At 35.6% G+C, this 25,982-nt stretch overlaps 1 protein-coding gene across 1 annotated transcript in view; it reads left to right on the forward strand.

The window, feature by feature from the left end:
* Positions 1-14,062: 14,062 nt before the first annotated feature.
* Positions 14,063-25,982, forward strand: part of dlc (deltaC) — a 97,319-nt gene continuing 85,399 nt past the window's right edge. Inside the window, exons 1-4 of the mRNA XM_061972242.1 lie at positions 14,063-14,268; positions 14,432-14,674; positions 21,731-21,791; positions 21,883-22,140. Coding sequence (XP_061828226.1) covers positions 14,206-14,268; positions 14,432-14,674; positions 21,731-21,791; positions 21,883-22,140 — 625 coding nt within the window. The 5' untranslated portion in view covers positions 14,063-14,205. The remainder of the gene's footprint in view (positions 14,269-14,431; positions 14,675-21,730; positions 21,792-21,882; positions 22,141-25,982) is intronic.

Consider the following 25,982-nt stretch of genomic DNA (forward strand, 5'->3'; position numbering starts at 1 on the left):
TGCAGATATACACCTCAGCATCAAATGTTTTGTGATTTGACAAATGCTACCTTTTAGCTTTTTGAGCAAATTTTACAGGTATACACCTGTGTCATTTTGGTACTTGATGTATGCTAACTTTAGCATGCTATTATTTTTAACACATTTTGCAGATATACACCTCAGCATCAAATGTTTTGTGATTTGACAAATGCTACCTGTTAGCATTAGTAGGTTAGCTTTTTGAGCAAATTTTACAGGTATACAAGTGTCATTTTGGTACTTGATGTATGCTAACTTTAGCATGCTAACATTTTTAACACATTTTGCAGGTATACACCTCAGCATCAAATGTTTTGTGATTTGACAAATGCTACCTTTTAGCTTTTTGAGCAAATTTTACAGGTGTACACCTGTGTCATTTTGGTACTTGATGTATGCTAACTTTAGCATGCTATTATTTTTAACACATTTTGCAGATATACACCTCAGCATCAAATGCTACCTGTTAGCATTAGTAGGTTAGCTTTTTGAGCAAATTCTACAGGTATACACCTGTGTCTTTTTGGTACGTGATGTATGCTAACTTTAGCATACTAGTATTTTTAAGACATTTTGCAGGTAGACACCTCAGAGTCAAATGTTTTGTGACTTGACAAATGCTACCTGTTAGCATTAGTAGGTTAGCTTTCTGAGCAAATTTTACAGGTATACACCTGTCATTTTGGTACTTGATGTATGCTAACTTTAGCATGCTAGTATTTTTAACACATTTTGCAGATATACACATCAGCATCAAATGTTTTGTGATTTGACAAATGCTACCTTTTAGCTTTTTGAGCACATTTTACAGGTATACACCTGTGTCATTTTGGTACTTGATGTATGCTAACTTTAGCATGCTAACATTTTTAAGAAATTTGACAGACATGCACCTCAGCGTCAAATGTTTTGTAACTTGACAAATGCTACCTGTTAGCATTAGTAGGTTAGCTTTTTGAGCAAATTTTACAGGTATACACGTGTCATTTTGGTACTTGATGTATGCTAACTTTAGCATGCTAACATTTTTAACACATTTTGCAGGTATACACCTCAGTGTCAAATGTTTTGTGACTTGACAAATGCTACCTGTTAGCTTTTTGAGCAAATATTACAGGTATACACCTGTGTCATTTTGGTACTTGATGTATGCTAACTTTAGCATGCTAGTATTTTTAAGACATTTTGCAGATATACACCTCAGCATCAAATGTTTTGTGATTTGACAAATGCTAACTGTTAGCTTTTTGAGCAAATTTTACAGGTATACACCTGTGTCATTTTGGTACTTGATGTATGCTAACTTTAGCATGCTAACATTTTTAAGAAATTTAGCAGACATGCACCTCAGCGTCAAATGTTTTGTGACTTGACAAATGCTACCTGTTAGCATTAGTAGGTTAGCTTTTTGTGCAAATTTTACAGGTATACACCTGTCATTTTGGTACTTGATGTATGCTAACTTTAGCATGCTAGTATTTTAAAGACATTTTGCAGATATACACCTCAACGTCAAATGTTTTGTGACTTGACAATAGCTACTTGTTAGCTTTTTGAGCAAATTTTACAAGTATACACCTGTCATGTTGGTACTTGATGTATGCTAACTTTAGCATGCTAGTATTTTTTAACACATTTTGCAGATATACACCTCAGCATCAAATGTTTTGTGATTTGACAAATGCTACCTTTTAGCTTTTTGAGCAAATTTTACAGGTATACACCTGTGTCATTTTGGTACTTGACGTATGCTAACTTTAGCATGCTATTATTTTTAACACATTTTGCAGATATACACCTCAGCATCAAATGTTTTGTGATTTGACAAATGCTACCTGTTAGCTTTTTGGGCAAATTCTACAGGTATACACCTGTGTCATTTTCGTACGTGATGTATGCTAACTTTAGCATACTAGTATTTTTAAGACATTTTGCAGGTAGACACCTCAGAGTCAAATGTTTTGTGACTTGACAAATGCTACCTGTTAGCATTAGTAGGTTAGCTTTCTGAGCAAAGTTTACAGGTATACACCTGTAATTGTTATACTTTATATATGCTAACTTTAGCATGCTAGTATTTTAAAGAAATTTTGCAGATATACACCTCAACGTAAAATGTTTTGTGACTTGACAAATGCTACCTGTTAGCTTTTGGAGCAAATTTTACAGGTATACACATGTCATTTTGGTACTTGATGTATGCTAACTTTAGCATGCTAACATTTTTAAGAAATTTAGCAGACATGCACCTCAGCGTCAAATGTTTTGTGACTTGACAAATGCTACCTGTTGGCATTAGTAGGTTAGCTTTTTGAGCAAGTTTTGCAGGTATACACCTGTGTCATTTTGGCACTTGATGTATGCTAACTTTACCATGCTAGTATTTTTAAAGAAAGTTTGCAGGTATTCAACACAGAGTAACATATTTTGGTACTTGCTACAGTACTACTAACTTTTTGTCAGCTAATTAGCAGATATACACCTCAGCCTCAAATGTTTTGTGACTTGATAAGTGCTATGTGTTAGCATTCGTAGTTTAGCTTTTTGAGCAAATTTTATACACCTGTACCAACACCTGTGTAATTTTGGTACTTGATGTATGCTAACTTTAGCATTTTAGTATATTTAACACATTTTTCAGTTATACATCAATGATATAGAGTACTATATCTGCAGTTAGTATTTTATCATGCTAACATTAGCATTCTAGCTTTATGTAAGCTAATTTAGCAGGCATACACCTCAGACACCTTCATAACAATACGTAATATGTACAATATACACACTGCAAGTACATATATAATGTAGTAACAGACACCTTCATAACAATATGTAATATGTACAATATACACACTGCAAGTATATATATAATGTAGTAACAGACACCTTCATAACAATATGCAATATGTACAATATACACACTGCAAGTATATATATAATGTAGTAACAGACACCTTCATAACAATATGTAATATGTTCAATATACACACTGCAAGTATATATATAATGTAGTAACAGACACCTTCATAACAATATGTAATATGTACAATATACACACTGCAAGTATATATATAATGTAGTAACAGACACCTTCATAACAATATGTAATATGTACAATATACACACTGCAAGTATATATATAATGTAGTAACAGACGCCTTCATAACAATATGTAATATGTACAATATACACACTGCAAGTATATATATAATGTAGTAACAGACGCCTTCATAACAATATGTAATATGTATAATATACAAACTGCAAGTATATATATAATGTAGTAACAGACACCTTCATAACCATATGTAATATGTTCAATATACACACTGCAAGTATATATATAATGTAGTAACAGACACCTTCATAACAATATGTAATATGTACAATATACACACTGCAAGTATATATATAATGTAGTAACAGACACCTTCATAACAATATGTAATATGTACAATATACACACTGCAAGTATATATATAATGTAGTAACAGACGCCTTCATAACAATATGTAATATGTACAATATACACACTGCAAGTATATATATAATGTAGTAACAGACACCTTCATAGCAATATGTAATATGTACAATATACACACTGCAAGTATATATATAATGTAGTAACAGACACCTTCATAACAATATGTAATATGTTCAATATACACACTGCAAGTATATATATAATGTAGTAACAGACACCTTCATAACAATATGTAATATGTACAATATACACACTGCAAGTATATATATAATGTAGTAACAGACACCTTCATAACAATATGTAATATGTACAATATACACACTGCAAGTATATATATATAATGTAGTAACAGACACCTTCATAACAATATGTAATATGTACAATATACACACTGCAAGTATATATATAATGTAGTAACAGACGCCTTCATAACAATATGTAATATGTACAATATACACACTGCAAGTATATATATAATGTAGTAACAGACGCCTTCATAACAATATGTAATATGTACAATATACACACTGCAAGTATATATATAATGTAGTAACAGACGCCTTCATAACAATATGTAATATGTATAATATACAAACTGCAAGTATATACGTATATAACGTAGTAACAGACACCTTCATAGCAATATGCAATATGTACAATATACACACTGCAAGTATATATATAATGTAGTAACAGACACCTTCATAACAATATGTAATATGTTCAATATACACACTGCAAGTATATATATAATGTAGTAACAGACACCTTCATAACAATATGTAATATGTACAATATACACACTGCAAGTATATATATATAATGTAGTAACAGACACCTTCATAACAATATGTAATATGTACAATATACACACTGCAAGTATATATATAATGTAGTAACAGACACCTTCATAACAATATGTAATATGTTCAATATACACACTGCAAGTATATATATAATGTAGTAACAGACACTTTCATAACAATATGTAATATGTACAATATACACACTGCAAGTATATATATAATGTAGTAACAGACACCTTCATAACAATATGTAATATGTACAATATACACACTGCAAGTATATATATAATGTAGTAACAGACACCTTCATAACAATATGTAATATGTACAATATACACACTGCAAGTATATATATAATGTAGTAACAGACCCCTTCATAACAATATGTAATATGTACAATATACACACTGCAAGTATATATATAATGTAGTAACAGACACCTTCATAACAATATGTAATATGTACAATATACACACTGCAAGTATATATATAATGTAGTAACAGACACCTTCATAACAATATGTAATATGTTCAATATACACACTGCAAGTATATATATAATGTAGTAACAGACACCTTCATAACAATATGTAATATGTACAATATACACACTGCAAGTATATATATAATGTGGTAACAGACACTTTCATAACAATATGTAATATGTACAATATACACACTGCAAGTATGTATATAATGTAGTAACAGACACCTTCATAACAATATGTAATATGTACAATATACACACTGCAAGTATATATATAATGTAGTAACAGACACCTTCATAACAATATGTAATATGTACAATATACACACTGCAAGTATATATATAATGTAGTAACAGACATCTTCATAACAATATGTAATATGTACAATATATTACATATATATTGCAAGTATATAAATATATATAATGTAGTAACAGACACCTTCATAACAATATGTAATATGTACAATATACACACTGCAAGTATATATATATAATGTAGTAACAGACACCTTCATAACAATATGTAATATGTACAATATACACACTGCAAGTATATATATATATAATGTAGTAACAGACACCTTCATAACAATATGTAATATGTACAATATACACACTGCAAGTATATATATAATGTAGTAACAGACACCTTCATAACAATATGTAATATGTACAATATACACACTGCAAGTATATATATAATGTAGTAACAGACATCTTCATAACAATATGTAATATGTACAATATACACACTGCAAGTATATATATAATGTAGTAACAGACACCTTCATAACAATATGTAATATGTACAATATACACACTGCAAGTATATATATAATGTAGTAACAGACACCTTCATAACAATATGTAATATGTACAATATACACACTGCAAGTATATATATAATGTAGTAACAGACACCTTCATAACAATATGTAATATGTACAATATACACACTGCAAGTATATATATATATAATGTAGTAACAGACACTTTCATAACAATATGTAATATGTACAATATACACACTGCAAGTATATATATAATGTAGTAACAGACACCTTCATAACAATATGTAATATGTACAATATACACACTGCAAGTATATATATAATGTAGTAACAGACACTTTCATAACAATATGTAATATGTACAATATACACACTGCAAGTATATATATAATGTAGTAACAGACACCTTCATAACAATATGTAATATGTACAATATACACACTGCAAGTATATATATAATGTAGTAACAGACACCTTCATAACAATATGTAATATGTACAATATACACACTGCAAGTATATATATAATGTAGTAACAGACACCTTCATAACAATATGTAATATGTACAATATACACACTGCAAGTATATATATATATATAATGTAGTAACAGACACTTTCATAACAATATGTAATATGTACAATATACACACTGCAAGTATATATATAATGTAGTAACAGACACCTTCATAACAATATGTAATATGTACAATATACACACTGCAAGTATATATATAATGTAGTAACAGACACCTTCATAACAATATGTAATATGTACAATATACACACTGCAAGTATATATATATATAATGTAGTAACAGACACCTTCATAACAATATGTAATATGTACAATATACACACTGCAAGTATATATATAATGTAGTAACAGACACCTTCATAACAATATGTAATATGTACAATATACACACTGCAAGTATATATATATATGTTTGTTTGTGTTGGCATCACTATGTGACGTCACAGGAAAATGGACGGGTGTATATAACGATGGTTAAAATCAGGCACTTTGAAGCTTTTTTTTAGGGATATTGCGTGATGGGTAAAATTTTGAAAAAAACTTCGAAAAATAAAATAAGCCACTGGGAACTGATTTTTAATGGTTTTAACCATTCTGAAATTGTGATAATGTTCCCCTTTAAACATACTTGCCAACCTTGAGACCTCCGATTTCGGGAGGTGGGGGGTGGGGGCGTGGTCGGGGGTGGGGCAGGGCGTGGTTGGGGGCGTGGTTAAGAGGGGAGGAGTATATTGACAGCTAGAATTCACCAAGTCAAGTATTTCATACATATATATATATATATATATATATATATATATATATATATATATATATATATATATATATATATATATATATATATATATATATCCTGAAAATATGCAAAAAAAACCTGTGTTTAGATAATTGATACTTCAAACTTGCATAAATAAATATTAAGGAATATAACATAACTTGGCTTCTGAGAGCTTCAAAATGTAATGAATAAAATGCTAAAGTTGTTGATAAACAAGCAATTATTTTAATAATTAAATATGGCCATTTTAAATGAATTATTATGATCATTTAAAATTAATTATTTCAAATATGTTTATTTTAATGTATAATTCTATGGCTGGATGTAATAAGGAGTCAGAAAAAATACAAATAAAAATACAATTAATTTTGATGTTTTTAGCAAAATATAGTAAACATGTATTTATTTTTATTTTTTATTAATAAATATATTTATTTTTAGGTAAGATAAACATAATAACACAATGTATCTCTAGTCTGGATGATTTAGTTCTTGTCACCCTGTTGTCCTCCCGTCATGAAAAAAAGGCTGTCCTCACTCAGGTCCGCATGGAGCTGGAGGGGGCGTGGCTTCTAGCTCCGGCTGAAAAATCGGGAGATTTTCGGGAGAATATTTGTCCCGGGAGGTTTTCGGGAGAGGCGCTGAATTTCGGGAGTCTCCCCCGGAAAATTCGGGAGGGTTAGGCAAGTATGATGTAAACAAACTAAGGTGAGTTCAAGGACCGCCAAAATTAGTAGGAAAAAAACGGCGCTCGCCAAATACTGGAATCAGTGAAGCATGTTTAATATAAACAGTGTGCTTTATAACAATTAGGGAGGTTTGTGTCATGTTTGTCCTCCTACAGAAACCATATTAAAACTTGTTTTTTTTTCCCTCAACTTATTCCATTTTTCATACATTTTTGAAAAAGCTCCAGAGAGCCACTAGGGCGGCGCTAAAGAGCCGTCTAGAGCCGCGGGTTGCCGACCCCTGTTCTAGGCATATGCTAATTATTTTGCAAAACGAGTTTGACCCGGCGGTAATTGTAGGCAGGTGCATACTATATCATACCTGCCAACTACTCCGGTTTTCCCGTAATTAGTACGGTTTTCATCAACCTATTCCGGGTTACGGTTGCAGTGATAAAAAATACGGTTTTTCATTAATTTAAAAAAATAAATAAAATTTAAGTTTTATTCACGCAATCGCGTAACAACAATGACAATCGACACTGATTCCCGTAACTTCCTATCGAGTCATTCCGAATGCCATGCGCGAGGCTATTTATAGCACCGCTGCCAAGCACGAGGCACCAGTTGCCATTGTTTCCAAACGAGCGAACGATCATGGAATCAGCCGGAGAAAAATCGCAAACGAGTCTTAAACCGAAAAGAAAACTGCAGTCATTCCGTGAAGAATATTCAAAAGCCTATCCGGGAATAATTATCCGTTCCAAAAAGGGTGAAAACTACGCGAATTGCACCTTGTGCAGACAAGATTTTTCCATCGGACACGGAGGAATTAGCGATGTAAAAGACCACGTTGGGACAAAAAAACACAAGTCTAATGCCGTTGCTAGCGATACAAGTGGAAAACTTTCAACGTTTTTCGTCGCCCAAACAGATTCTTTGGATGTGATAAATGCCGAAGTTTTATTTACGGAGGCAATAATTGAGCAAACAAAAAGGTAATGACACCAATGTTATCTATTGGAATTGTTTAGTACTGTTATACTGTTAAAAGTGTTTATACTATTTATGCTTTCAAGTCCAAGTTGAAGAAATCTTGTTAAATGTTGACAGCATAACTACCAAAACACAGAAGTATGTCCTTAATATTTTTGCAGTGCTATTTCTGTTGAAAAGTTCAAATGATTACATTAGAGATGTGATGTGCCACTTTTCAAGTGTCTGATGGCTTCAATTAATTTTCATGAATTTTTCATATTTTGAATTCTTTTGAAAGGCTTGCAAAAAAAACTACCGTATTTTCCGCACTATAAGGCGCACCTAAAAACCACAAATTTTCTCAAAAGCTGACAGTGCGCCTTATAACCCGGTGCGCTTTATATATGGATTAATATTAAGATTCATTTTCATAAAGTTTCGGTCTCGCAACTACGGTAAACAGCCGCCATCTTTTTTCCCCGTAGAAGAGGAAGGGCTTCTTCTTCTACGCAAGCAACCGCCAAGGTAAGCACCCGCCCCCATAGAACAGGAAGCGCTTCTTCTTCTACTGTAAGCAACCACCCGCCCGCGTAGAAGAAGAAGAAGCGCGCGGATATTACGTTTCATTTCCTTTGTGTGTTTACATCTGTAAAGACCACAAAATGGCTCCTACTAAGCGACAGGGATCCGGTTCATGAAAAGACGCAATCTCTCCATCCGCACACGGACTACTATTTCACAGCAACTGCGTAAAGACTTTCAAGAAAAGCTGGCTACTTTCCGTGCATATTGTAAAAACAAGATAGCTGAAAAAAAGATCCGGCCAGAGACCATTATCAACATGGACGAGGTTCCACTGACTTTTGATATTCCTGTGAACCGCACTGTGGATACAACGGGAGCACGTACGGTGAATATTCACACCACAGGGAATGAGAAGTCATCCTTCACTGTGGTTCTAGCTTGCCATGCTAATGGCCAGAAACTTCCACCCATGGTGATATTCAAAAGGAAGACCTTGCCAAAAGAGACCTTTCCAGCCGGCGTCATCATAAAAGCTAACTCGAAGGGATGGATGGATGAAGAAGAAAAAGAAAAAGATGGGCGAGTGGTTAAGGTAAGTTTACGCGAAGAGGCCGGGTGGCTTTTTTCACGCAGCTCCGTCCATGTTGATATACGACTCCATGCGCGCCCACATCACGCTGGTTTTTAATATATTATTAAAGTTTGACTGACCTATCTGACTGTTTTTTTGACATTCCTTTAGCGCAGTTAGATGCGGCTTATAACACGGGGCGGCTTATAGGTGGACAAAGTTTTGAAATATGCCGTTCATTGAAGGCGCGGCTTATAACCCAGGGCGGCTTATGGTGCGGAAAATACGGTACATTTGAATTGTAATTCCATGCTATTGACAGGACTATTAATTTTAATGAAGTTAGCTTACCATGTTTACAGTATGATAATTGTGATAGAAATGTGAATTTTAGGCACAGAATATTTTTTTACAATTGAACAAGGCAGTAGATTATACAAGCTTGGACAGAAAGTTAATAATGACACCAATTTTTTTTTTAATGGAATTGTTTAGTACTGTTTTACCATTTGTTTACTGTAAAAAGTGTTTATACTTTCAATTAACAAATTGAAGTCTTGTGAAAGGTTGACAGGATAACTGGCATTAACTGTCAAAATAATTTCAAACTATTGAAGTTAGCTTACAGAATAAACATGTCAATCAACCCATATGATTTTTGCTGTAATATTTTTGTTTTGAAAAGTCACTGTGACTGATAGAAAAGTGATGGTTTTAGCAACATTTTAACCTGTCTGAATGCTAATAATCATTTTGCGTCAGGGGGCGAAGCCTGAACCCCCCACCAGGACTTTGTCCTGGACCTACCGGGGCCTGCGGCCCCTGGACCCTGGCTACTAGGTTTCTCTGCTTTCAAAAGTTGGCAGGTATGCTCAGGCCCGGCCCTAACCAATCTGGCGCCCTAGGCAAGATTTTAGGTGGCGCCCCCCCCACATCGGCAGTGAAGTGTATATACTCACAAGAAACCGAATAGCTTTGTCTTTGACCTTTTTTTACTTACAACTATACCTATTATATAAAGGGGTGGAAAAGTGACTATTACCTGCAGGGCAAACATTAGCTAACCAGAAGGCAATAACAATGTAAACAAAAAACACCTGCTTAAAAGATCTAATACAAATGTTCCTGAGGAATGTAAGGTGGGAGTACTGTAATTACCTAACGTTACATTATTATTTTCCATAACAATTTAGCCCCCTCCACAATATTAACCCGACGTTAAAACAGAACTAGCTATTTATTGATTAGCAATTGCCGAATCATGTAACATTAGCTTAATGCTAAAAAGCCAGGTTACTATCACATTCTGTAACAGACAAATAATTTCATGTAGGCTAACGCATACTTGCCAACCTTGAGACCTCCGATTTCGGGAGGTGGGGGGGAGGGGGGTGGGGCGGGTGGTCGGGGGTGGGGCGGGGGCGTGGTTGGGGGCGTGGTTAAGATATATATATATAAGAAATACTTGACTTTCAGTGAATTCTAGCTATATATATATATATATATATTTTATTACATATATATATATATATATATATATATGTATACATATATATATATATAAATAAATAAAATAAATAATTGAATTTCAGTGTTCATTTATTTACACATTTACACACACGTAACACTCATCTACTCATTGTTGAGTTAAGGGTTGAATTGTCCATCCTTGCTCTATTCTCTGTCACTATTTGAGGAATGTTGTAACAAATAATATTTCTATCAAATAGGCTTTACTTTGCATTTTAATTAACGTGGGATTATTTTTTGTATTTAGAAATAATAGTACCAACTTTTTTTCTTTTTTCTTTTTTTCTCCAACATTTGTGGCACTGGCGTGGCGCCCCCTGATGGACGGCGCCCTTAGCATTTGCCTATACGGCCTATGCCACGGGCCGGCCCTGGGTATGCTATATACCCGGTGCAATTGAAGGAAATAGAGTATGAACTTTGTGACAGAAGCCGCAATAAGAAAAGGAAAGAAGGTAAGTTAAGTTAAGGTAAGTTAAGGCAGAGTCGGAGGCACACGCAGGGGGGCGGGGCTTAGACGTGATACGAGAGAGCCATGAGCCGTTTGCTCGTCTGTGCGCAGGTGCGAATCCTCGCGCCTCTCACGTTTATGACTCTCACACCCTGGCAGACTTTCCCACGCGCGCTCTTGCTTATTGCCGCGCCCCACTCCCGACACCTCGGAGCGGCACGCGGCGCCCCTTTCGCGCCTCCACAAAAGCTCAACGCCGTTTGGGCACGTGTGATGTCTTGCGCGTGCAGATGAGGTGAGGGCGCGTGGCGCGCGCGCGTCTCCGGGCGTGGGGCTTCGGGTGGCGCGATCAATGCGGGCAGATGGCGCGCGATCAATACGTGCGCGGACTCCTCGAGGCTCTAAAAGTGCTTTCCGCTCGATCGATCGCGATCTGTCTGTAATGTTGTTGTGGTGGTACGCGCACGCACACGCGCGCGCGCGGAAGAAGCGTGCCTTGTGTCGCGTGGGGTGGGAGGAGGGGGGGGTCCCAAGGAGGAGGCACGCGCTGGCCTCGTTAAGAATAACAATTGGGGGCGTGGCTGGTTTCGGCGCCAAAAAGACAGGATAACTTTTATTTTTATTTATTTTTTTTTTCAACATCTGCTGACGTCATGTGCGTGTTGTGACGTCACCAGCAATGCACTTTAAATGCTGCCAATCATCATGTTACCTTATCATAGACTGATGCTTCACTCACACTGTGTGTGTGTGTGCGTGTGTGTGTGTGTGTGTGTGTGTGTGTGTGTGTGTGTGTGTGTGTGTGTGTGTGTGTGTGTGTGTGTGTGTGTGTGTGTGTGTGTGTGTGTGTGTGTGTTTTCGTGGGTGTGGGCGGGGGGCAGCAAAAGGAGCATTTGGTCCTATGTCGCCTGGCAGTTTGTTCCAATGCAGCTATATAATGTGTGTGTGTGTGTGTGTGTGTGTGTATGGTGAAAGCGAATCAAAGCAGGACCCCCCCCCCCCCACACACACACACACACACACTCCCCACCATCACACACGCACACGCACGAGCACACTTTAGGAAATGTCCTTACATACATTTAAATGGGTGTCACATTTCATCTTGTGACCATAACAATACAATTAATAATATTAATAGAAAATAATCAAACAAATAATATATTTACAAGTAATATTAATAGAATAATAAAACAAATATTATAATTACAACTAACCCATTTTCTACCGCTTATTCCCTTCGGGGTCGCGGGGAATTACAATTAATAATACTGAAAATAACAATACACTTAATAATAGTAATAGAAAATAATAATATATCTATCCATCCATTTTCTACCGCTTGTCTCTTTTGGGCTGCAATCTACAATCGGGTGGAAGGCGGTCTACACCCTGGACAAGTCGCCACCTCATCGCAGAATAATAATATAATTAAAATTAATTATAATATTACAAAAATAATACAACAAATAGTATAATTACAATTAATATCAATAAAAATATTACACAAGTAATAATAAAAAAATATTAATAATAAATAAAGAAATCAAATAATATAATGAGAATTAATATTAATACAAAATACAATACAATTGATAATCCATTCATCCATCCATTTTCTACCGCTTATTCCCTTTTGGGGTGGCGGGGGGGTCGCTGGAGCCTATCTCAGCTACAATCGGGTGGAAGGCGGTCTACACCCTGGACAAGCCGCCACCTCATCGCAGAATAATAATATAATTAAAATGAATGATAATATTACAAAAATAATAAAACAAATAGTATAATTACAATTAATATCAAATAAAATAATACACAAGTAATAATCAAAAAATATTAATAATAAATAAAGAAATCAAATAATATAATGACAATTAATATTAATACAAAATACAATACAATTGATAATATTAAATAAAAAATGTATATAAGAAATGGTACTACAATTAATAATAGTAAGACAATAATAAAACAAATAATAATATAAATACACTTTTTTTCATGGAGGGCCACGTAATATTTGTTGTTTTTTCATTTATTTAAATTGATCATAATATAGGCTTAAAAAAAAGTTGTTCATCTGTTCAGAAAGGTTTGTTTAAAAACCACAAGAAATAAAAGGAATCTAAATATTAACACTGGACACATTTTGGAGGGACTAAGTCTACTTTTACGTGCAGAAATACACTCTTGTACCTGTTTTTTTATAACACACTAAAACTGGGGCAATTTTTTGCAAAGAGTAGAAAAAGGAATATATATTTATTAGGTCTGGGTTCTGTGAATGAGTTGAGCAGAGTTAGCATTAGCATAATTGTCCTTCAAGGTGGACATTTCTTCCAGTGTGCCGCCTCCCGCCCCCTCGTCACCCCCCCGCTCCCTCCCCGCTATAAAAGCGCGCCAGTGCGCGCTCCTTTCAGTCCACAGTTCAAACCTCGCTGACACGATCTTTGCTCTCCCCGCGCAAACAACTCTCTCTCCCGTCGGGAGCGCGCATGCACGCCACTTGACTCTTTCACGTCCTCCGTTCGGACTTTCGCTCCCCGTCCGTCATCTCCTCCGAGGCGGACCCGCCATGACGCGCTGCTGCCCGCTGCCGTGTCTGCTGCTGCTGCTGCTGCTGCTCGCGACGCGCACGGTGAGTCCTCCGTGCGCTTTTACGCGCGGCGGCTCCTTTGACCTCTTTCTCTTCCGACCGTAACCGGGCGACGGTTTTGTTTTTTTGTTTTTTTTACCGGACGATGCTGCGAGGTCCGTTTCACGTCAACCGTGTGTGCCCTTCCTCTCTCCCCCCCCAACAGGCGATGTCCTCCGGCGTGTTCGAGCTGAAGATCGACGCGTTCACCAGCCACCGGGCCGTGTGCCGCCAGCCCTCCCGGGACTGTCACGTCTTTTTCCGGGTGTGCCTCAAGCACTCCCAGGACGTCATCAGCCCGGAGCCTCCGTGCACGTACGGGACCGCGCTCACCGAGATCTTCGGCGCGGACGCCGAGTCCATCAGCGGGAGCGCGCCCATCAGGGTGCCCTTCCCCTTCAAGTGGCCGGTAGGTGACCACAGACCCCCCCCCCCCCGTACCCCCCAGTTAGTATTTTAGCATGCTAACATTAGCATACTGGCTTTTTTTTTTTGGCAAATTTGCAGGTATACACCTTAGTGTAAAATATTTTTTTACTTAGCAAATGCTAACGCTAATTGCATATTGTTTTGTCAACTTTATCAGGGATAAACTATGAAAATGACATCACCATTGTGTCATCTTATTATTATTTTTGTACGCTCTCAGTGTTTACATGGATTATATCACTTGTCATATCGCGAGTTAGCATGCTATCTTTTTTTTCTAGCACGTAAGTATACACCAGTTTCATATTTTGGTACTTGGCGTATGCTAGCGTTAGCGTGCTTGCATTTTTTTTTTTTTTCAAGTATATGTCGCAGAGTAATATATTTTCCTATTATTTTAGCATGCTAACATGAGCATTCTAGCTTTTTGATAGCTAATTTAGCAGGTATACGCCTCAGCGTCAAAAATGTTGATACTTTTACCTGTTAGCATGCTAAATTAAGCTAATGTTAGCATGCTAACATTAGCATGCTAACATTAGTATACTGCTGCTAACATTAGTATACTGGCTTTTTTTTTTTTTTTTGGCAAATTTGACCTTAGTGTAAAATATTTTTTTACTTGACAAATGCTACCTGTTAGCATGCTATCTTTTCTAGCAAATTTGTGTAAGTATACACCAGTGTCATATTTTGGTACTTGGCGTATGCTAGCGTTAGCGTGCTTGCATTTTTTATTTTTATTTCAGGTATATGTCGCAGAGTAATATATTTTGGTACTATTTTAGCATGCTAACATTAGCATTCTAGCTTTTTGATAGCTAATTTAGCAAGTATACGCCTCAGCGTCAAAAATGTTGATACTTTTACCTGTTAGCATGCTAACATTAGTATATTGGCTTTTTTTGTGGCAAATTTGCAGGTATACACCTTAGTGTAAAATAATTTTTTTACTTAGCAAATGCTACCCGTTAGCATGCTAACGCTAATTGCATATTGTTTTGTCAACTTTATCAGGGACAAACTATGAAAATGACATCACTATTGTGTCATCTCATTATTATTTTTGTACGCTCTCAATGACTGTACATGCAGTGTTTACATGGATTATATCACTTGTCATATCGCGAGTTAGCATGCTATCTTTTCTAGCACGTAGGTATACACCAGTGTCTTATTTTGGTACTTGGCGTATGCTAGCGTTAGCGTGCTTGCATTTTTATTTTTTTTTATTTCAGGTATATGTCGCAGAGTAATATATTTTCGTACTATTTTAGCATGCTAACATTAGCATTCTAGCTTTTTGATAGCTAATTTAGCAGGTATACGCCTCAGCGTAAAAAATGTTGATACTTTTACCTGTTAGCATGCTAATGTTAGCATGCTGGCTTTTTTTTGGGGGGGGGGGGGGCAAATTAGCAGGTATACACCTTAGTGTAAAATATTTTTTTACTTGACAAATGCTACCTGTTAGCATGCTATCTTTTCTAGCAAATTTGTGTAAGTATACACCAGTGTCATATTTTGGTACTTGGCGTATGCTAGCGTTAGCGTGCTTGCATTTTTTATTTTTATTTCAGGTATATGTCGCAGAGTAATATATTTTGGTACTATTTTAGCATGCTAACATTAGCATTCTAGCTTTTTGATAGCTAATTTAGCAAGTATACGCCTCAGCGTCAAAAATGTTGATATTTTTACCTGTTAGCATGCTAACATTAGTATATTGGCTTTTTTTGTGGCAAATTTGCAGGTATACACCTTAGTGTAAAATAATTTTTTTACTTAGCAAATGCTACCCGTTAGCATGCTAACGCTAATTGCATATTGTTTTGTCAACTTTATCAGGGACAAACTATGAAAATGACATCACTATTGTGTCATCTCATTATTATTTTTGTACGCTCTCAATGACTGTACATGCAGTGTTTACATGGATTATATCACTTGTCATATCGCGAGTTAGCATGCTATCTTTTCTAGCACGTAGGTATACACCAGTGTCTTATTTTGGTACTTGGCGTATGCTAGCGTTAGCGTGCTTGCATTTTTATTTTTTTTTATTTCAGGTATATGTCGCAGAGTAATATATTTTCGTACTATTTTAGCATGCTAACATTAGCATTCTAGCTTTTTGATAGCTAATTTAGCAGGTATACGCCTCAGCGTAAAAAATGTTGATACTTTTACCTGTTAGCATGCTAATGTTAGCATGCTGGCTTTTTTTTGGGGGGGGGGGGGCAAATTAGCAGGTATACACCTTAGTGTAAAATATTTTTTTACTTGACAAATGCTACCTGTTAGCATGCTATCTTTTCTAGCAAATTTGTGTAAGTATACACCAGTGTCATATTTTGGTACTTGGCGTATGCTAGTGTTAGCGTGCTTGCATTTTTAAAAATAATTTTCAGATATATGTCGCAGAATAATATATTTTGGTACTATTTTAGCATGCTAACATTAGCATTCTAGCTTTTTGATAGCTAATTTAGCAGGTATACGCCTGAGCGTCAAAAATATTGATACTTTTACCTGTTAGCATGCTAATGTTAGCATGCTAACATTAGCATGCTAACAGGTGGCTGGCTTTTTTTTTTTTGGCAAATTTGCAGGTATACACCTTAGTGTAAAATATTTTTTTACTTGAAAAATGCTACCTGTTAGCATGCTATCTTTTCTAGCAAATGTGTGTAAGTATACACCAGTGTCATATTTTGGTACTTGGCGTATGCTAGCGTTAGCGTGCTTGCATTTTTTTTTTTTTTATTTCAGGTATATGTCGCAGGGTAATATATTTTGGTACTATTTTAGCATGCTAACATTAGCATTCTAGCTTTTTGATAGCTAATTTAGCAGGTATACGCCTCAGCGTCAAAAATGTTGATACTTTTACCTGTTAGCATGCTAATGTTAGCATGCTAACATTAGCATGCTAACATTAGCATACTGGCTTCTTTTTTTTTGTGGCAAATTTGCAGGTATACACCTTAGTGTAAAATATTTTTTTACTTGACAAATGCTACCTGTTAGCATGATATCTTTTCTAGCAAATTTGTGTAAGTATACACCAGTGTCATATTTTGGTACTTGGCGTATGCTAGCGTTAGCGTGATTGCATTTTTAAAATAATTTTCAGGTATATGTCGCAGAGTAATATATTTTGGTACTATTTTAGCATGCTAACATGAGCATTCTAGCTTTTTGATAGCTAATTTAGCAGGTATACGCCTCAGCGTCAAAAATGTTGATACTTTTACCTGTTAGCATGCTAATATTAGCATGCTAACATTAGCATACTGGCCTTTTTTTTGTGGCAAATTTGCAGGTATACACTTTAGTGTCAAATATTTTTTTACTTGACAAATGCTACCTGTTAGCATGCTATCTTTTCTAGCAAATGTGTGTAAGTATACACCAGTGTCATATTTTGGTACTTGGCGTATGCTAGCGTTAGCGTGCTTGCATTTTTTTTTTTTTTATTTCAGGTATATGTCGCAGAGTAATATATTTTGGTACTATTTTAGCATGCTAACATTAGCATTCTAGCTTTTTGATAGCTAATTTAGCAGGTATACGCCTCAGCGTCAAAAATGTTGATACTTTTACCTGTTAGCATGCTAATGTTAGCATGCTAACATTAGCATGCTAACATTAGAATACTGGCTTTTTTTTTGGCAAATTTGCAGGTATACACTTTAGTGTAAAATATTTTTTTACTTGACAAATGCTACCTGTTAGCATGCTGTCTTTTCTAGCAAATGTGTGTAAGTATACACCAGTGTCATATTTTGGTACTTGGCGTATGCTAGCGTTAGCGTGCTTGCATTTTTTAAAGCACTTTTCAGGTATACGTCGCAGAGTAATATATTTTGGTACTTGCCGCGGTTAGTATTTTAGCATGCTAACATTAGCATGCTAGCTTTTGTTAGCTAATTTAGCAGGTATATGTTTCAGCGTCAAAAATGTTGACACTCGACGAATTTTACCTGTTAGCATACTGGCTTTTTTGGGGGCAAATTTGCAGGTATACACTTTAGTGTAAAATATTTTTTTACTTGACAAATGCTACCTGTTAGCATGCTATCTTTTCTAGCAAATGTGTGTAAGTATACACCAGTGTCATATTTTGGTACTTGGCGTATGCTAGCGTTAGCGTGATTGCATTTTTAAAATAATTTTCAGGTATATGTCGCAGAGTAATATATTTTGGTACTATTTTAGCATGCTAACATTATCATTCTAGCTTTTTGATAGCTAATTTAGCAGGTATACGCCTCAGCGTCAAAAATGTTGATACTTTTACCTGTTAGCATGCTAATGTTAGCATGCTAACATTAGCATACTGGCTTTTTTTTTTTTTGGCAAATTTGCAGGTATACACCTTAGTGTAAAATATTTTTTTACTTGACAAATGCTACCTGTTAGCATGCTATCTTTTCTAGCAAATTTGTGTAAGTATACACCAGTGTCATATTTTGGTACTTGGCGTATGCTAGCGTTAGCGTGATTGCATTTTTAAAATAATTTTCAGGTATATGTCGCAGAGTAATATATTTTGGTACTATTTTAGCATGCTAACATTAGCATTCTAGCTTTTTGATAGCTAATTTAGCAGGTATACGCCTCAGCGTAAAAAATGTTGATACTTTTACCTGTTAGCATGCTAATGTTAGCATGCTAACATTAGGATACTAGCTTTTTTGGGGGAAAATTTGCAGGTATACACCTTAGTGTAAAATATTTTTTTACTTGACAAATGCTACCTGTTTGCATGCTATCTTTTCTAGTAAATTTGTGTAAGTATACACCAGTGTCATATTTTGGTACTTGGCATATGCTAGCGTTAGCGTGCTTGCATTTTTTAAAGCACTTTTCAGGTATACGTCGCAGAGTAATATATTTTGGTACTTGCCGCAGTTAGTATTTTAGCATGCTAACATTAGCTGATAGCTAATTTAGCAGGTATACGTTTCAGCGTCAAAAATGTTGATACTCGACGAATTTTACCTGTTAGCATGCTAACATTAGCATACTGGCTTTTTGGGGGGCAAATTTGCAGGTATACACCTTAGTGTAAAATATTTTTTTACTTGACAAATGCTACTTGTTAGCATGCTATCGTTTCTAGCAAATTTGTGTAAATATACACCAGTGTCATATTTTGGTACTTGGCGTATGCTAGCGTTAGCGTGCTTGCATTTTCAAAGCAATTTTCAGGTATATGTCGCAGAGTAATATATTTTGGTACGACCCCAAAGGGAATAAGCGGTAGAAAATGGATGGATGGACTATTTTAGCATGCTAACATTAGCATTCTAGCTTTTTGATAGCTAATTTAGCAGGTATACGCCTCAGCGTCAAAAATGTTGATACTTTTACCTGTTAGCATGCTAATGTTAGCATGCTAACATTAGCATGCTAACATTAGAATACTGGCTTTTTTTTTTTTTTTGGCAAATTTGCAGGTATACACCTTAGTGTAAAATATTTTTTTACTTGACAAATGCTACCTGTTTGCATGCTATCTTTTCTAGCAAATTTGTGTAAGTATACACCAGTGTCATATTTTGGTACTTGGCATATGCTAGCGTTAGCAATTTTCAGGTATACGTCGCAGAGTAATATATGTTGGTACTTGCCGAAGTTAGTATTTTTAGCATGCTAACATTAGCATGCTAGCTTTTGGTTAGCTAATTTTAGCAGGTATATGCCTCAGCGTCAAAAATGTTGATACTCGACGAATATTATCTGTTAGCATACTGGCTTTTTTTGGGGGGGGGGGGCAAATTTGCAGGTATACACCTTAGTGTAAAATATTTTTTTACTTCACAAATGCTACCTGTTAGCATGCTGTCTTTTCTAGCAAATGTGTGTAAGTATAGACCAGTATTTTGGTACTTGGCGTATGCTAGCGTTAACGTGCTTGCATTTTTTAAATAATTTCCAGGTATACGTCGCAGAGTAATATATTTTGGTACTTGCCGCGGTTAGTATTTTAGCATGCTAACATTAGCATGCTAGCTTTTTGATAGCTAATTTAGCAGGTATACGCCTCAGCCTCAAAAATGTTGATACTCGACAAATTTTACCTGTTAGCATGCTAACGCTGGTAGGCTAGGTGTTTGAGCAAATTGTATAGGTATACACCAGTGTCATATTTTGGCTACTTCAAGTGGCTGGTAGATGACCCACCCCTCCAAAAAAAAAAAAACACACTCACTGACCTGTCCGTACGCCCCAGTTAGTATTTTAGCATGCTAACATTAGCATACTGGCTTTTTGGGGGGAAAATTGCAGGTATACACCTTAGTGTAAAATATTTTTTTACTTGACAAATGCTACCTGTTAGCATGCTATCTTTTCTAGCAAATTTGCGTCATATTTTGGTACTTGGCGTATGCTAGCATTAGCGTGCTTGCATTTTTAAAGCACTTTTCAAGTATACGTTGCAGAGTAATATATTTTGGTACTTGCCGCGGTTAGTATTTTAGCATGCTAACATTAGCATGGTATACGCCTCAGCGTCAAAAATGTTGATACTCGACGAATTTTACCTGTTAGCATGCTAACATTAGCATACTGGCTTTTTTGGGGGCAAATTTGCAGGTATACACCTTAGTGTAAAATATTTTTTTACTTGACAAATGCTACCTGTTAGCATGCTATTTTTTCTAGCAAATTTGTGTAAGTATACACCAGTGTCATATTATGGTACTTGGCGTATGCTAGCGTTAGCGTGCTTGCATTTTTAAAGCAATTTTCAGGTATACGTCGCAGAGTAATATATTTTGGTACTATTTTAGCATGCTAACATTAGCATTCTAGCTTTTTGATAGCTAATTTAGCAGGTATACGCCTCAGCGTCAAAAATGTTGATACTCGACGAATGTTACCTGTTAGCATGCTAACGCTGGTAGGCTAGGTGTTTGAGCAAATTGTATAGGTATACACCAGTGTCATATTTTGGGCACTTCAAGTGGCTGGTAGGTGACACCTCTCCCAAAAAACCACTCACTAACCTGTCCGTACCCCCCAGGGAACATTCTCTCTGATCATCGAGGCCTGGAATGCTGAGTCTTCCGCACCCGACTCAACAGGTAAGATTGCGGCAATGCTCATAGTCACCACCAGGTGGCGCCACCTGCTCTATTATGTGAGCTCAGGGCTAACTGCGCATGTCCTTCCCAGAGAAGCCAAACAACCTCATCAGCCGCCTGGCGACGCGCCGCAAGCTGGCGGTGGGCGCGGAGTGGTCGCAGGACGTGCACTTTGACGACCAGGGCGAACTGCGCTACTCGTACCACGTGGTGTGCAACGACCATTACCATGGCAACGCATGCTCCGCCTACTGCCGACCTCGCAACGACACCTTCGGACACTTCACCTGCGACCAAGATGGCCGACGCCAATGCCACGTGGGCTGGACGGGCGACTACTGCTCTGACCGTGAGTCTGCGCCCAAACACGCCGGCCTTCCCTCCGTTTTTGCGGGTAACGTTCCTTCAGGGTGGGGGTGGAGGTGTTTTTGTCCAGCGTCCATGAAATTAAGTCAAGCAGTCGTCAACTCTAAACATCAACACTGAACACATTTTGTAGAGACTAAGTCTAGTTTTACTGCAGAAATACTTTTATTATCACTTGTACTTTTTAGGGCCCGCATGGCCCATTGCAAAAGGACTCCCGAACATAAGGACCTATTGAATTTGTAAGGTTTTATTATTATTATTATACCGGCTGCAATTTGACCCACTTAACATGCTTCAAAACTCACCATATTTGACGCACACGTCAGGACCTGCGAAAATTGCCTTTTGATAAAAAAACCAAACCCCAAAAATAAAAATTGCGCTCTAGCGCCCCCTAGGAAAAAAAAACAAAAAACTAAACTGCCTGTAACGCCCACTAGGAAGGTCGGAGAGACATGAAACACAAACCTCTATGTAGGTCTGACTCAGACCTAGCTTTCATAATAGTACATTCTCGGGCTAAAATCAACAGGAAGTTGGCAATTCCCCCTTCAAGACAAAAAAGTACTAAAAAAACGGTCACTTTTGCCTCTTTGAGCTGTAATTTGACCCCCTTAACATGCTTCAAAACTCACCAAACTGAACGCACACATCAGGACTGGCCGAAATTGCGATCTAATAAAAAAAAAAAACTAACCCCAAATTTAAAAATTGCGCTTTAGAGCAATTTTTTAATAAAACGGAGAAAAAACTGCTCCTCGGAAGAAAGAAATGACAAAACTGCCTGTAACTCCCACTGGGAAGGTCGGAGAGACATGAAACAAAAACCTCTTCGTAGGTCTCACTTAGACCTACATTTCATAAATTGACACCCCCCAGCAAAAATCAACAGGAAGTTTGCTATTCCCCCTTCAAAACAAATTTTTTGTAAAAACCGGTCACCTTCCTTCAAAAACTATCTCCTCTGAGCGCGTTTGTCGTTTCGGCTTCAAACTAAAACAGGAGAGAGATTAAACCCTTGTGTATAAAATAACAGAACAGCTTTTTAATACCTGCTCCGGTTTTGATTTTATGACCCTTCAAAGACCCGCTGCGCTGATGCTGCTGCGCTGCTGTTTTTTTAAGATGGCTGCTTAAAAGCAGGAAGCACCAACGTGCCCACACAATGCAGACAAGGTAGGTACACTAGACAAAAGTATTGGGACACTTCAGACTAAAAGTAGACAAAAGTATTGGAACACTTAGGACTAGCACCTGCCAAATACGCGGGCCCGACCAATGCTGCTTGCAGCTTTAATTTATTTTTATTTTTAAAGCACCAACGTACTAAAACTGGGGCAATTTTGTGGGATGAAAATATTCGCCTAAAACCAAATCATACTAAAACTAAGGTATATGCAAAGACAACTATTTGTGTTATTATTGTAATAATTTAACATACAAAAATAAAACAAATAATATAATGACAATTCATATTAATACAAAATAATAAAACATTATTTTTTTATTAACACAATTAATACAAAAAATAAAATACAATTAATAATATGAAATAAAAAAAATATAAGAAATGATACTACTATTAATAATAGTAACACAATAATAAAACAAATAATAATAATACACCTTTTTCCTTGGATGACCACAAAAAAATGAGAGGATGCAGGGTAATGTTTGTTGTATTTTCCATATATTTAAATAGATAAAATAGGCTTAAAAAAGGTAATAAAGTGTTCATCTGTTCCAAAAGGTTTGTTTAAAAACTGAATCGAAAAGCAAAACAAATTTTCCACCCCAAGAAATAATACGAATCCAAAGGCTAAGTCACCAACATTAAATATTAACACTGGGCACATTTTGTAGAGACTAAGTCTAGTTTTACGTGCAGGAATACATTTATTATCACTTGTACTTTTATTTTTATTTTTTTAAAGCACCAATGTACTAAAACTGGGGCAATTTTGTGGGATGAAAATATTCACCTTAAACCAAATCATACTAAAACCAAGGTACATGCAAAGACAACTATTTGTGTTATTATTGTAATATTGTACATACAAAACTAAAACAAATAATATATTGACGATTCATATTAATACAAAATAATAAAACATAATTTTTTATTAACACAATTAATACAAAAAATAAATTAATACAATTAATAATATGAAATAAAAAAATATAAGAAATGATACTACTATTAATAATAGTAATAAAAATAATAAAACAAATAATACACTTTTTTTCCCTGGATGATCACAAACAAATGAGAGGATGCAGGGTAATATTTGTTGTATTTTCCATATATTTAAATAGATAAAATAGGCTTAAAAAAAGGTAATAAAGTGTTCATCTAATAATAATAATAATAATAACTGGGATTTATATAGCGCTTTTCTAGGTACCCAAAGTCGCTTTACATGTAGAACCCATCATTCATTCACACCTGGTGGTGGTAAGCTACTTTCATAGCCACAGCTGCCCTGGGGTAGACTGACGGAAGCATGGCTGCAATTTGCGCCAACGGCCCCTCCGACCACCACCTATCATTCTTCATTCAATTCACCGGTGTGAGTGGCACCGGGGGCAAAGGGTGAAGTGTCCCGCCCAAGGACACAACGGCAGCGATTTTTGGATGGTAAGAGGCGGGGAGCGAACCTGCAACCCTCAGGTTTCTGGCACGGTTGCTCTACCCACTACGCCATGCCGCCCCATCTGTTCCAAAAGGTTTGTTTAAAAACTGAATCGAAAAGCAAAACAATTTTCCACCCCAAGAAATAATACGAATCCAAAGGCTGCGTCACCAACACTAAATATTAACACTGGGCACATTTTGTAGGGACTAAGTCTAGTTTTACGTGCAGGAATACATTTATTATCACTTGTACTTTTATTTTTTATTTTTCATTTTTTTAAAGAACCAACGTACTAAAACTGGGTCAATTTTGTGGGATGAAAATATTCGCCTAAAACCAAATCATACTAAAACCAAGGTACATGCAAAGACAACTATTTGTGTTATTATTATAATATTGAACATACAAAAATAAAACAAATAATATAATGACGATTTATATTAATACAAAATAATAAAACATTATTTTTTTATTAACACAATTAATAAAAAAAATAAAAAGAATAATACAATTAATAATATGAAAAAAAAAAGAAAATAAATTATACTACCATTATTAATAGTAATAAAATAATAAAACAAATAATAATAATAATACACTTTTTTCCTTGGATGACCACAAAAAAATGAGAGGATGCAGGGTAATATTTTTTGTATTTTCCATATATTTAAATAGATAAAATAGGCTTAAAAAGGTAATAAAGTGTTCATCTGTTCCAAAAGGTTTGTTTAAAAACTGAATCGAAAAGCAAAACAATTTTCCACCCCAAGAAATAATACGAATCCAAAGGCTGCGTCACCAACATTAAATATTAACACTGGACACATTTTGTAGAGACTAAGTCTAGTTTTAGTGCATAAATACATTTATTATCTCTTGTACTTTTTTTTTTTTTTTTTTTTTTTTTTTAAAAGCACCAACACACTAAACTGGGGTAATTTTGTGGGATGAAAATATTCACCTAAAACCAAATCATACTGAAACCAAGGTACATGTTAAGACAACTATTTGTGTTATTATTATAATATTGAACATACAAAAAATAAAACAAATAATATAATGACAATTCATATTAATACAAAATAATAAAACATAACTACAATTAATAATAATAAAATAATAATACAATTAATAATATGAAATGAAAATATATAAGAAATTAAACTACCATTAATAATAGTAATAA

Source organism: Nerophis lumbriciformis, linkage group LG17 (assembly GCF_033978685.3).
Source record: "Nerophis lumbriciformis linkage group LG17, RoL_Nlum_v2.1, whole genome shotgun sequence".
NCBI classification, from domain to species: Eukaryota; Metazoa; Chordata; class Actinopteri; order Syngnathiformes; family Syngnathidae; genus Nerophis; species Nerophis lumbriciformis.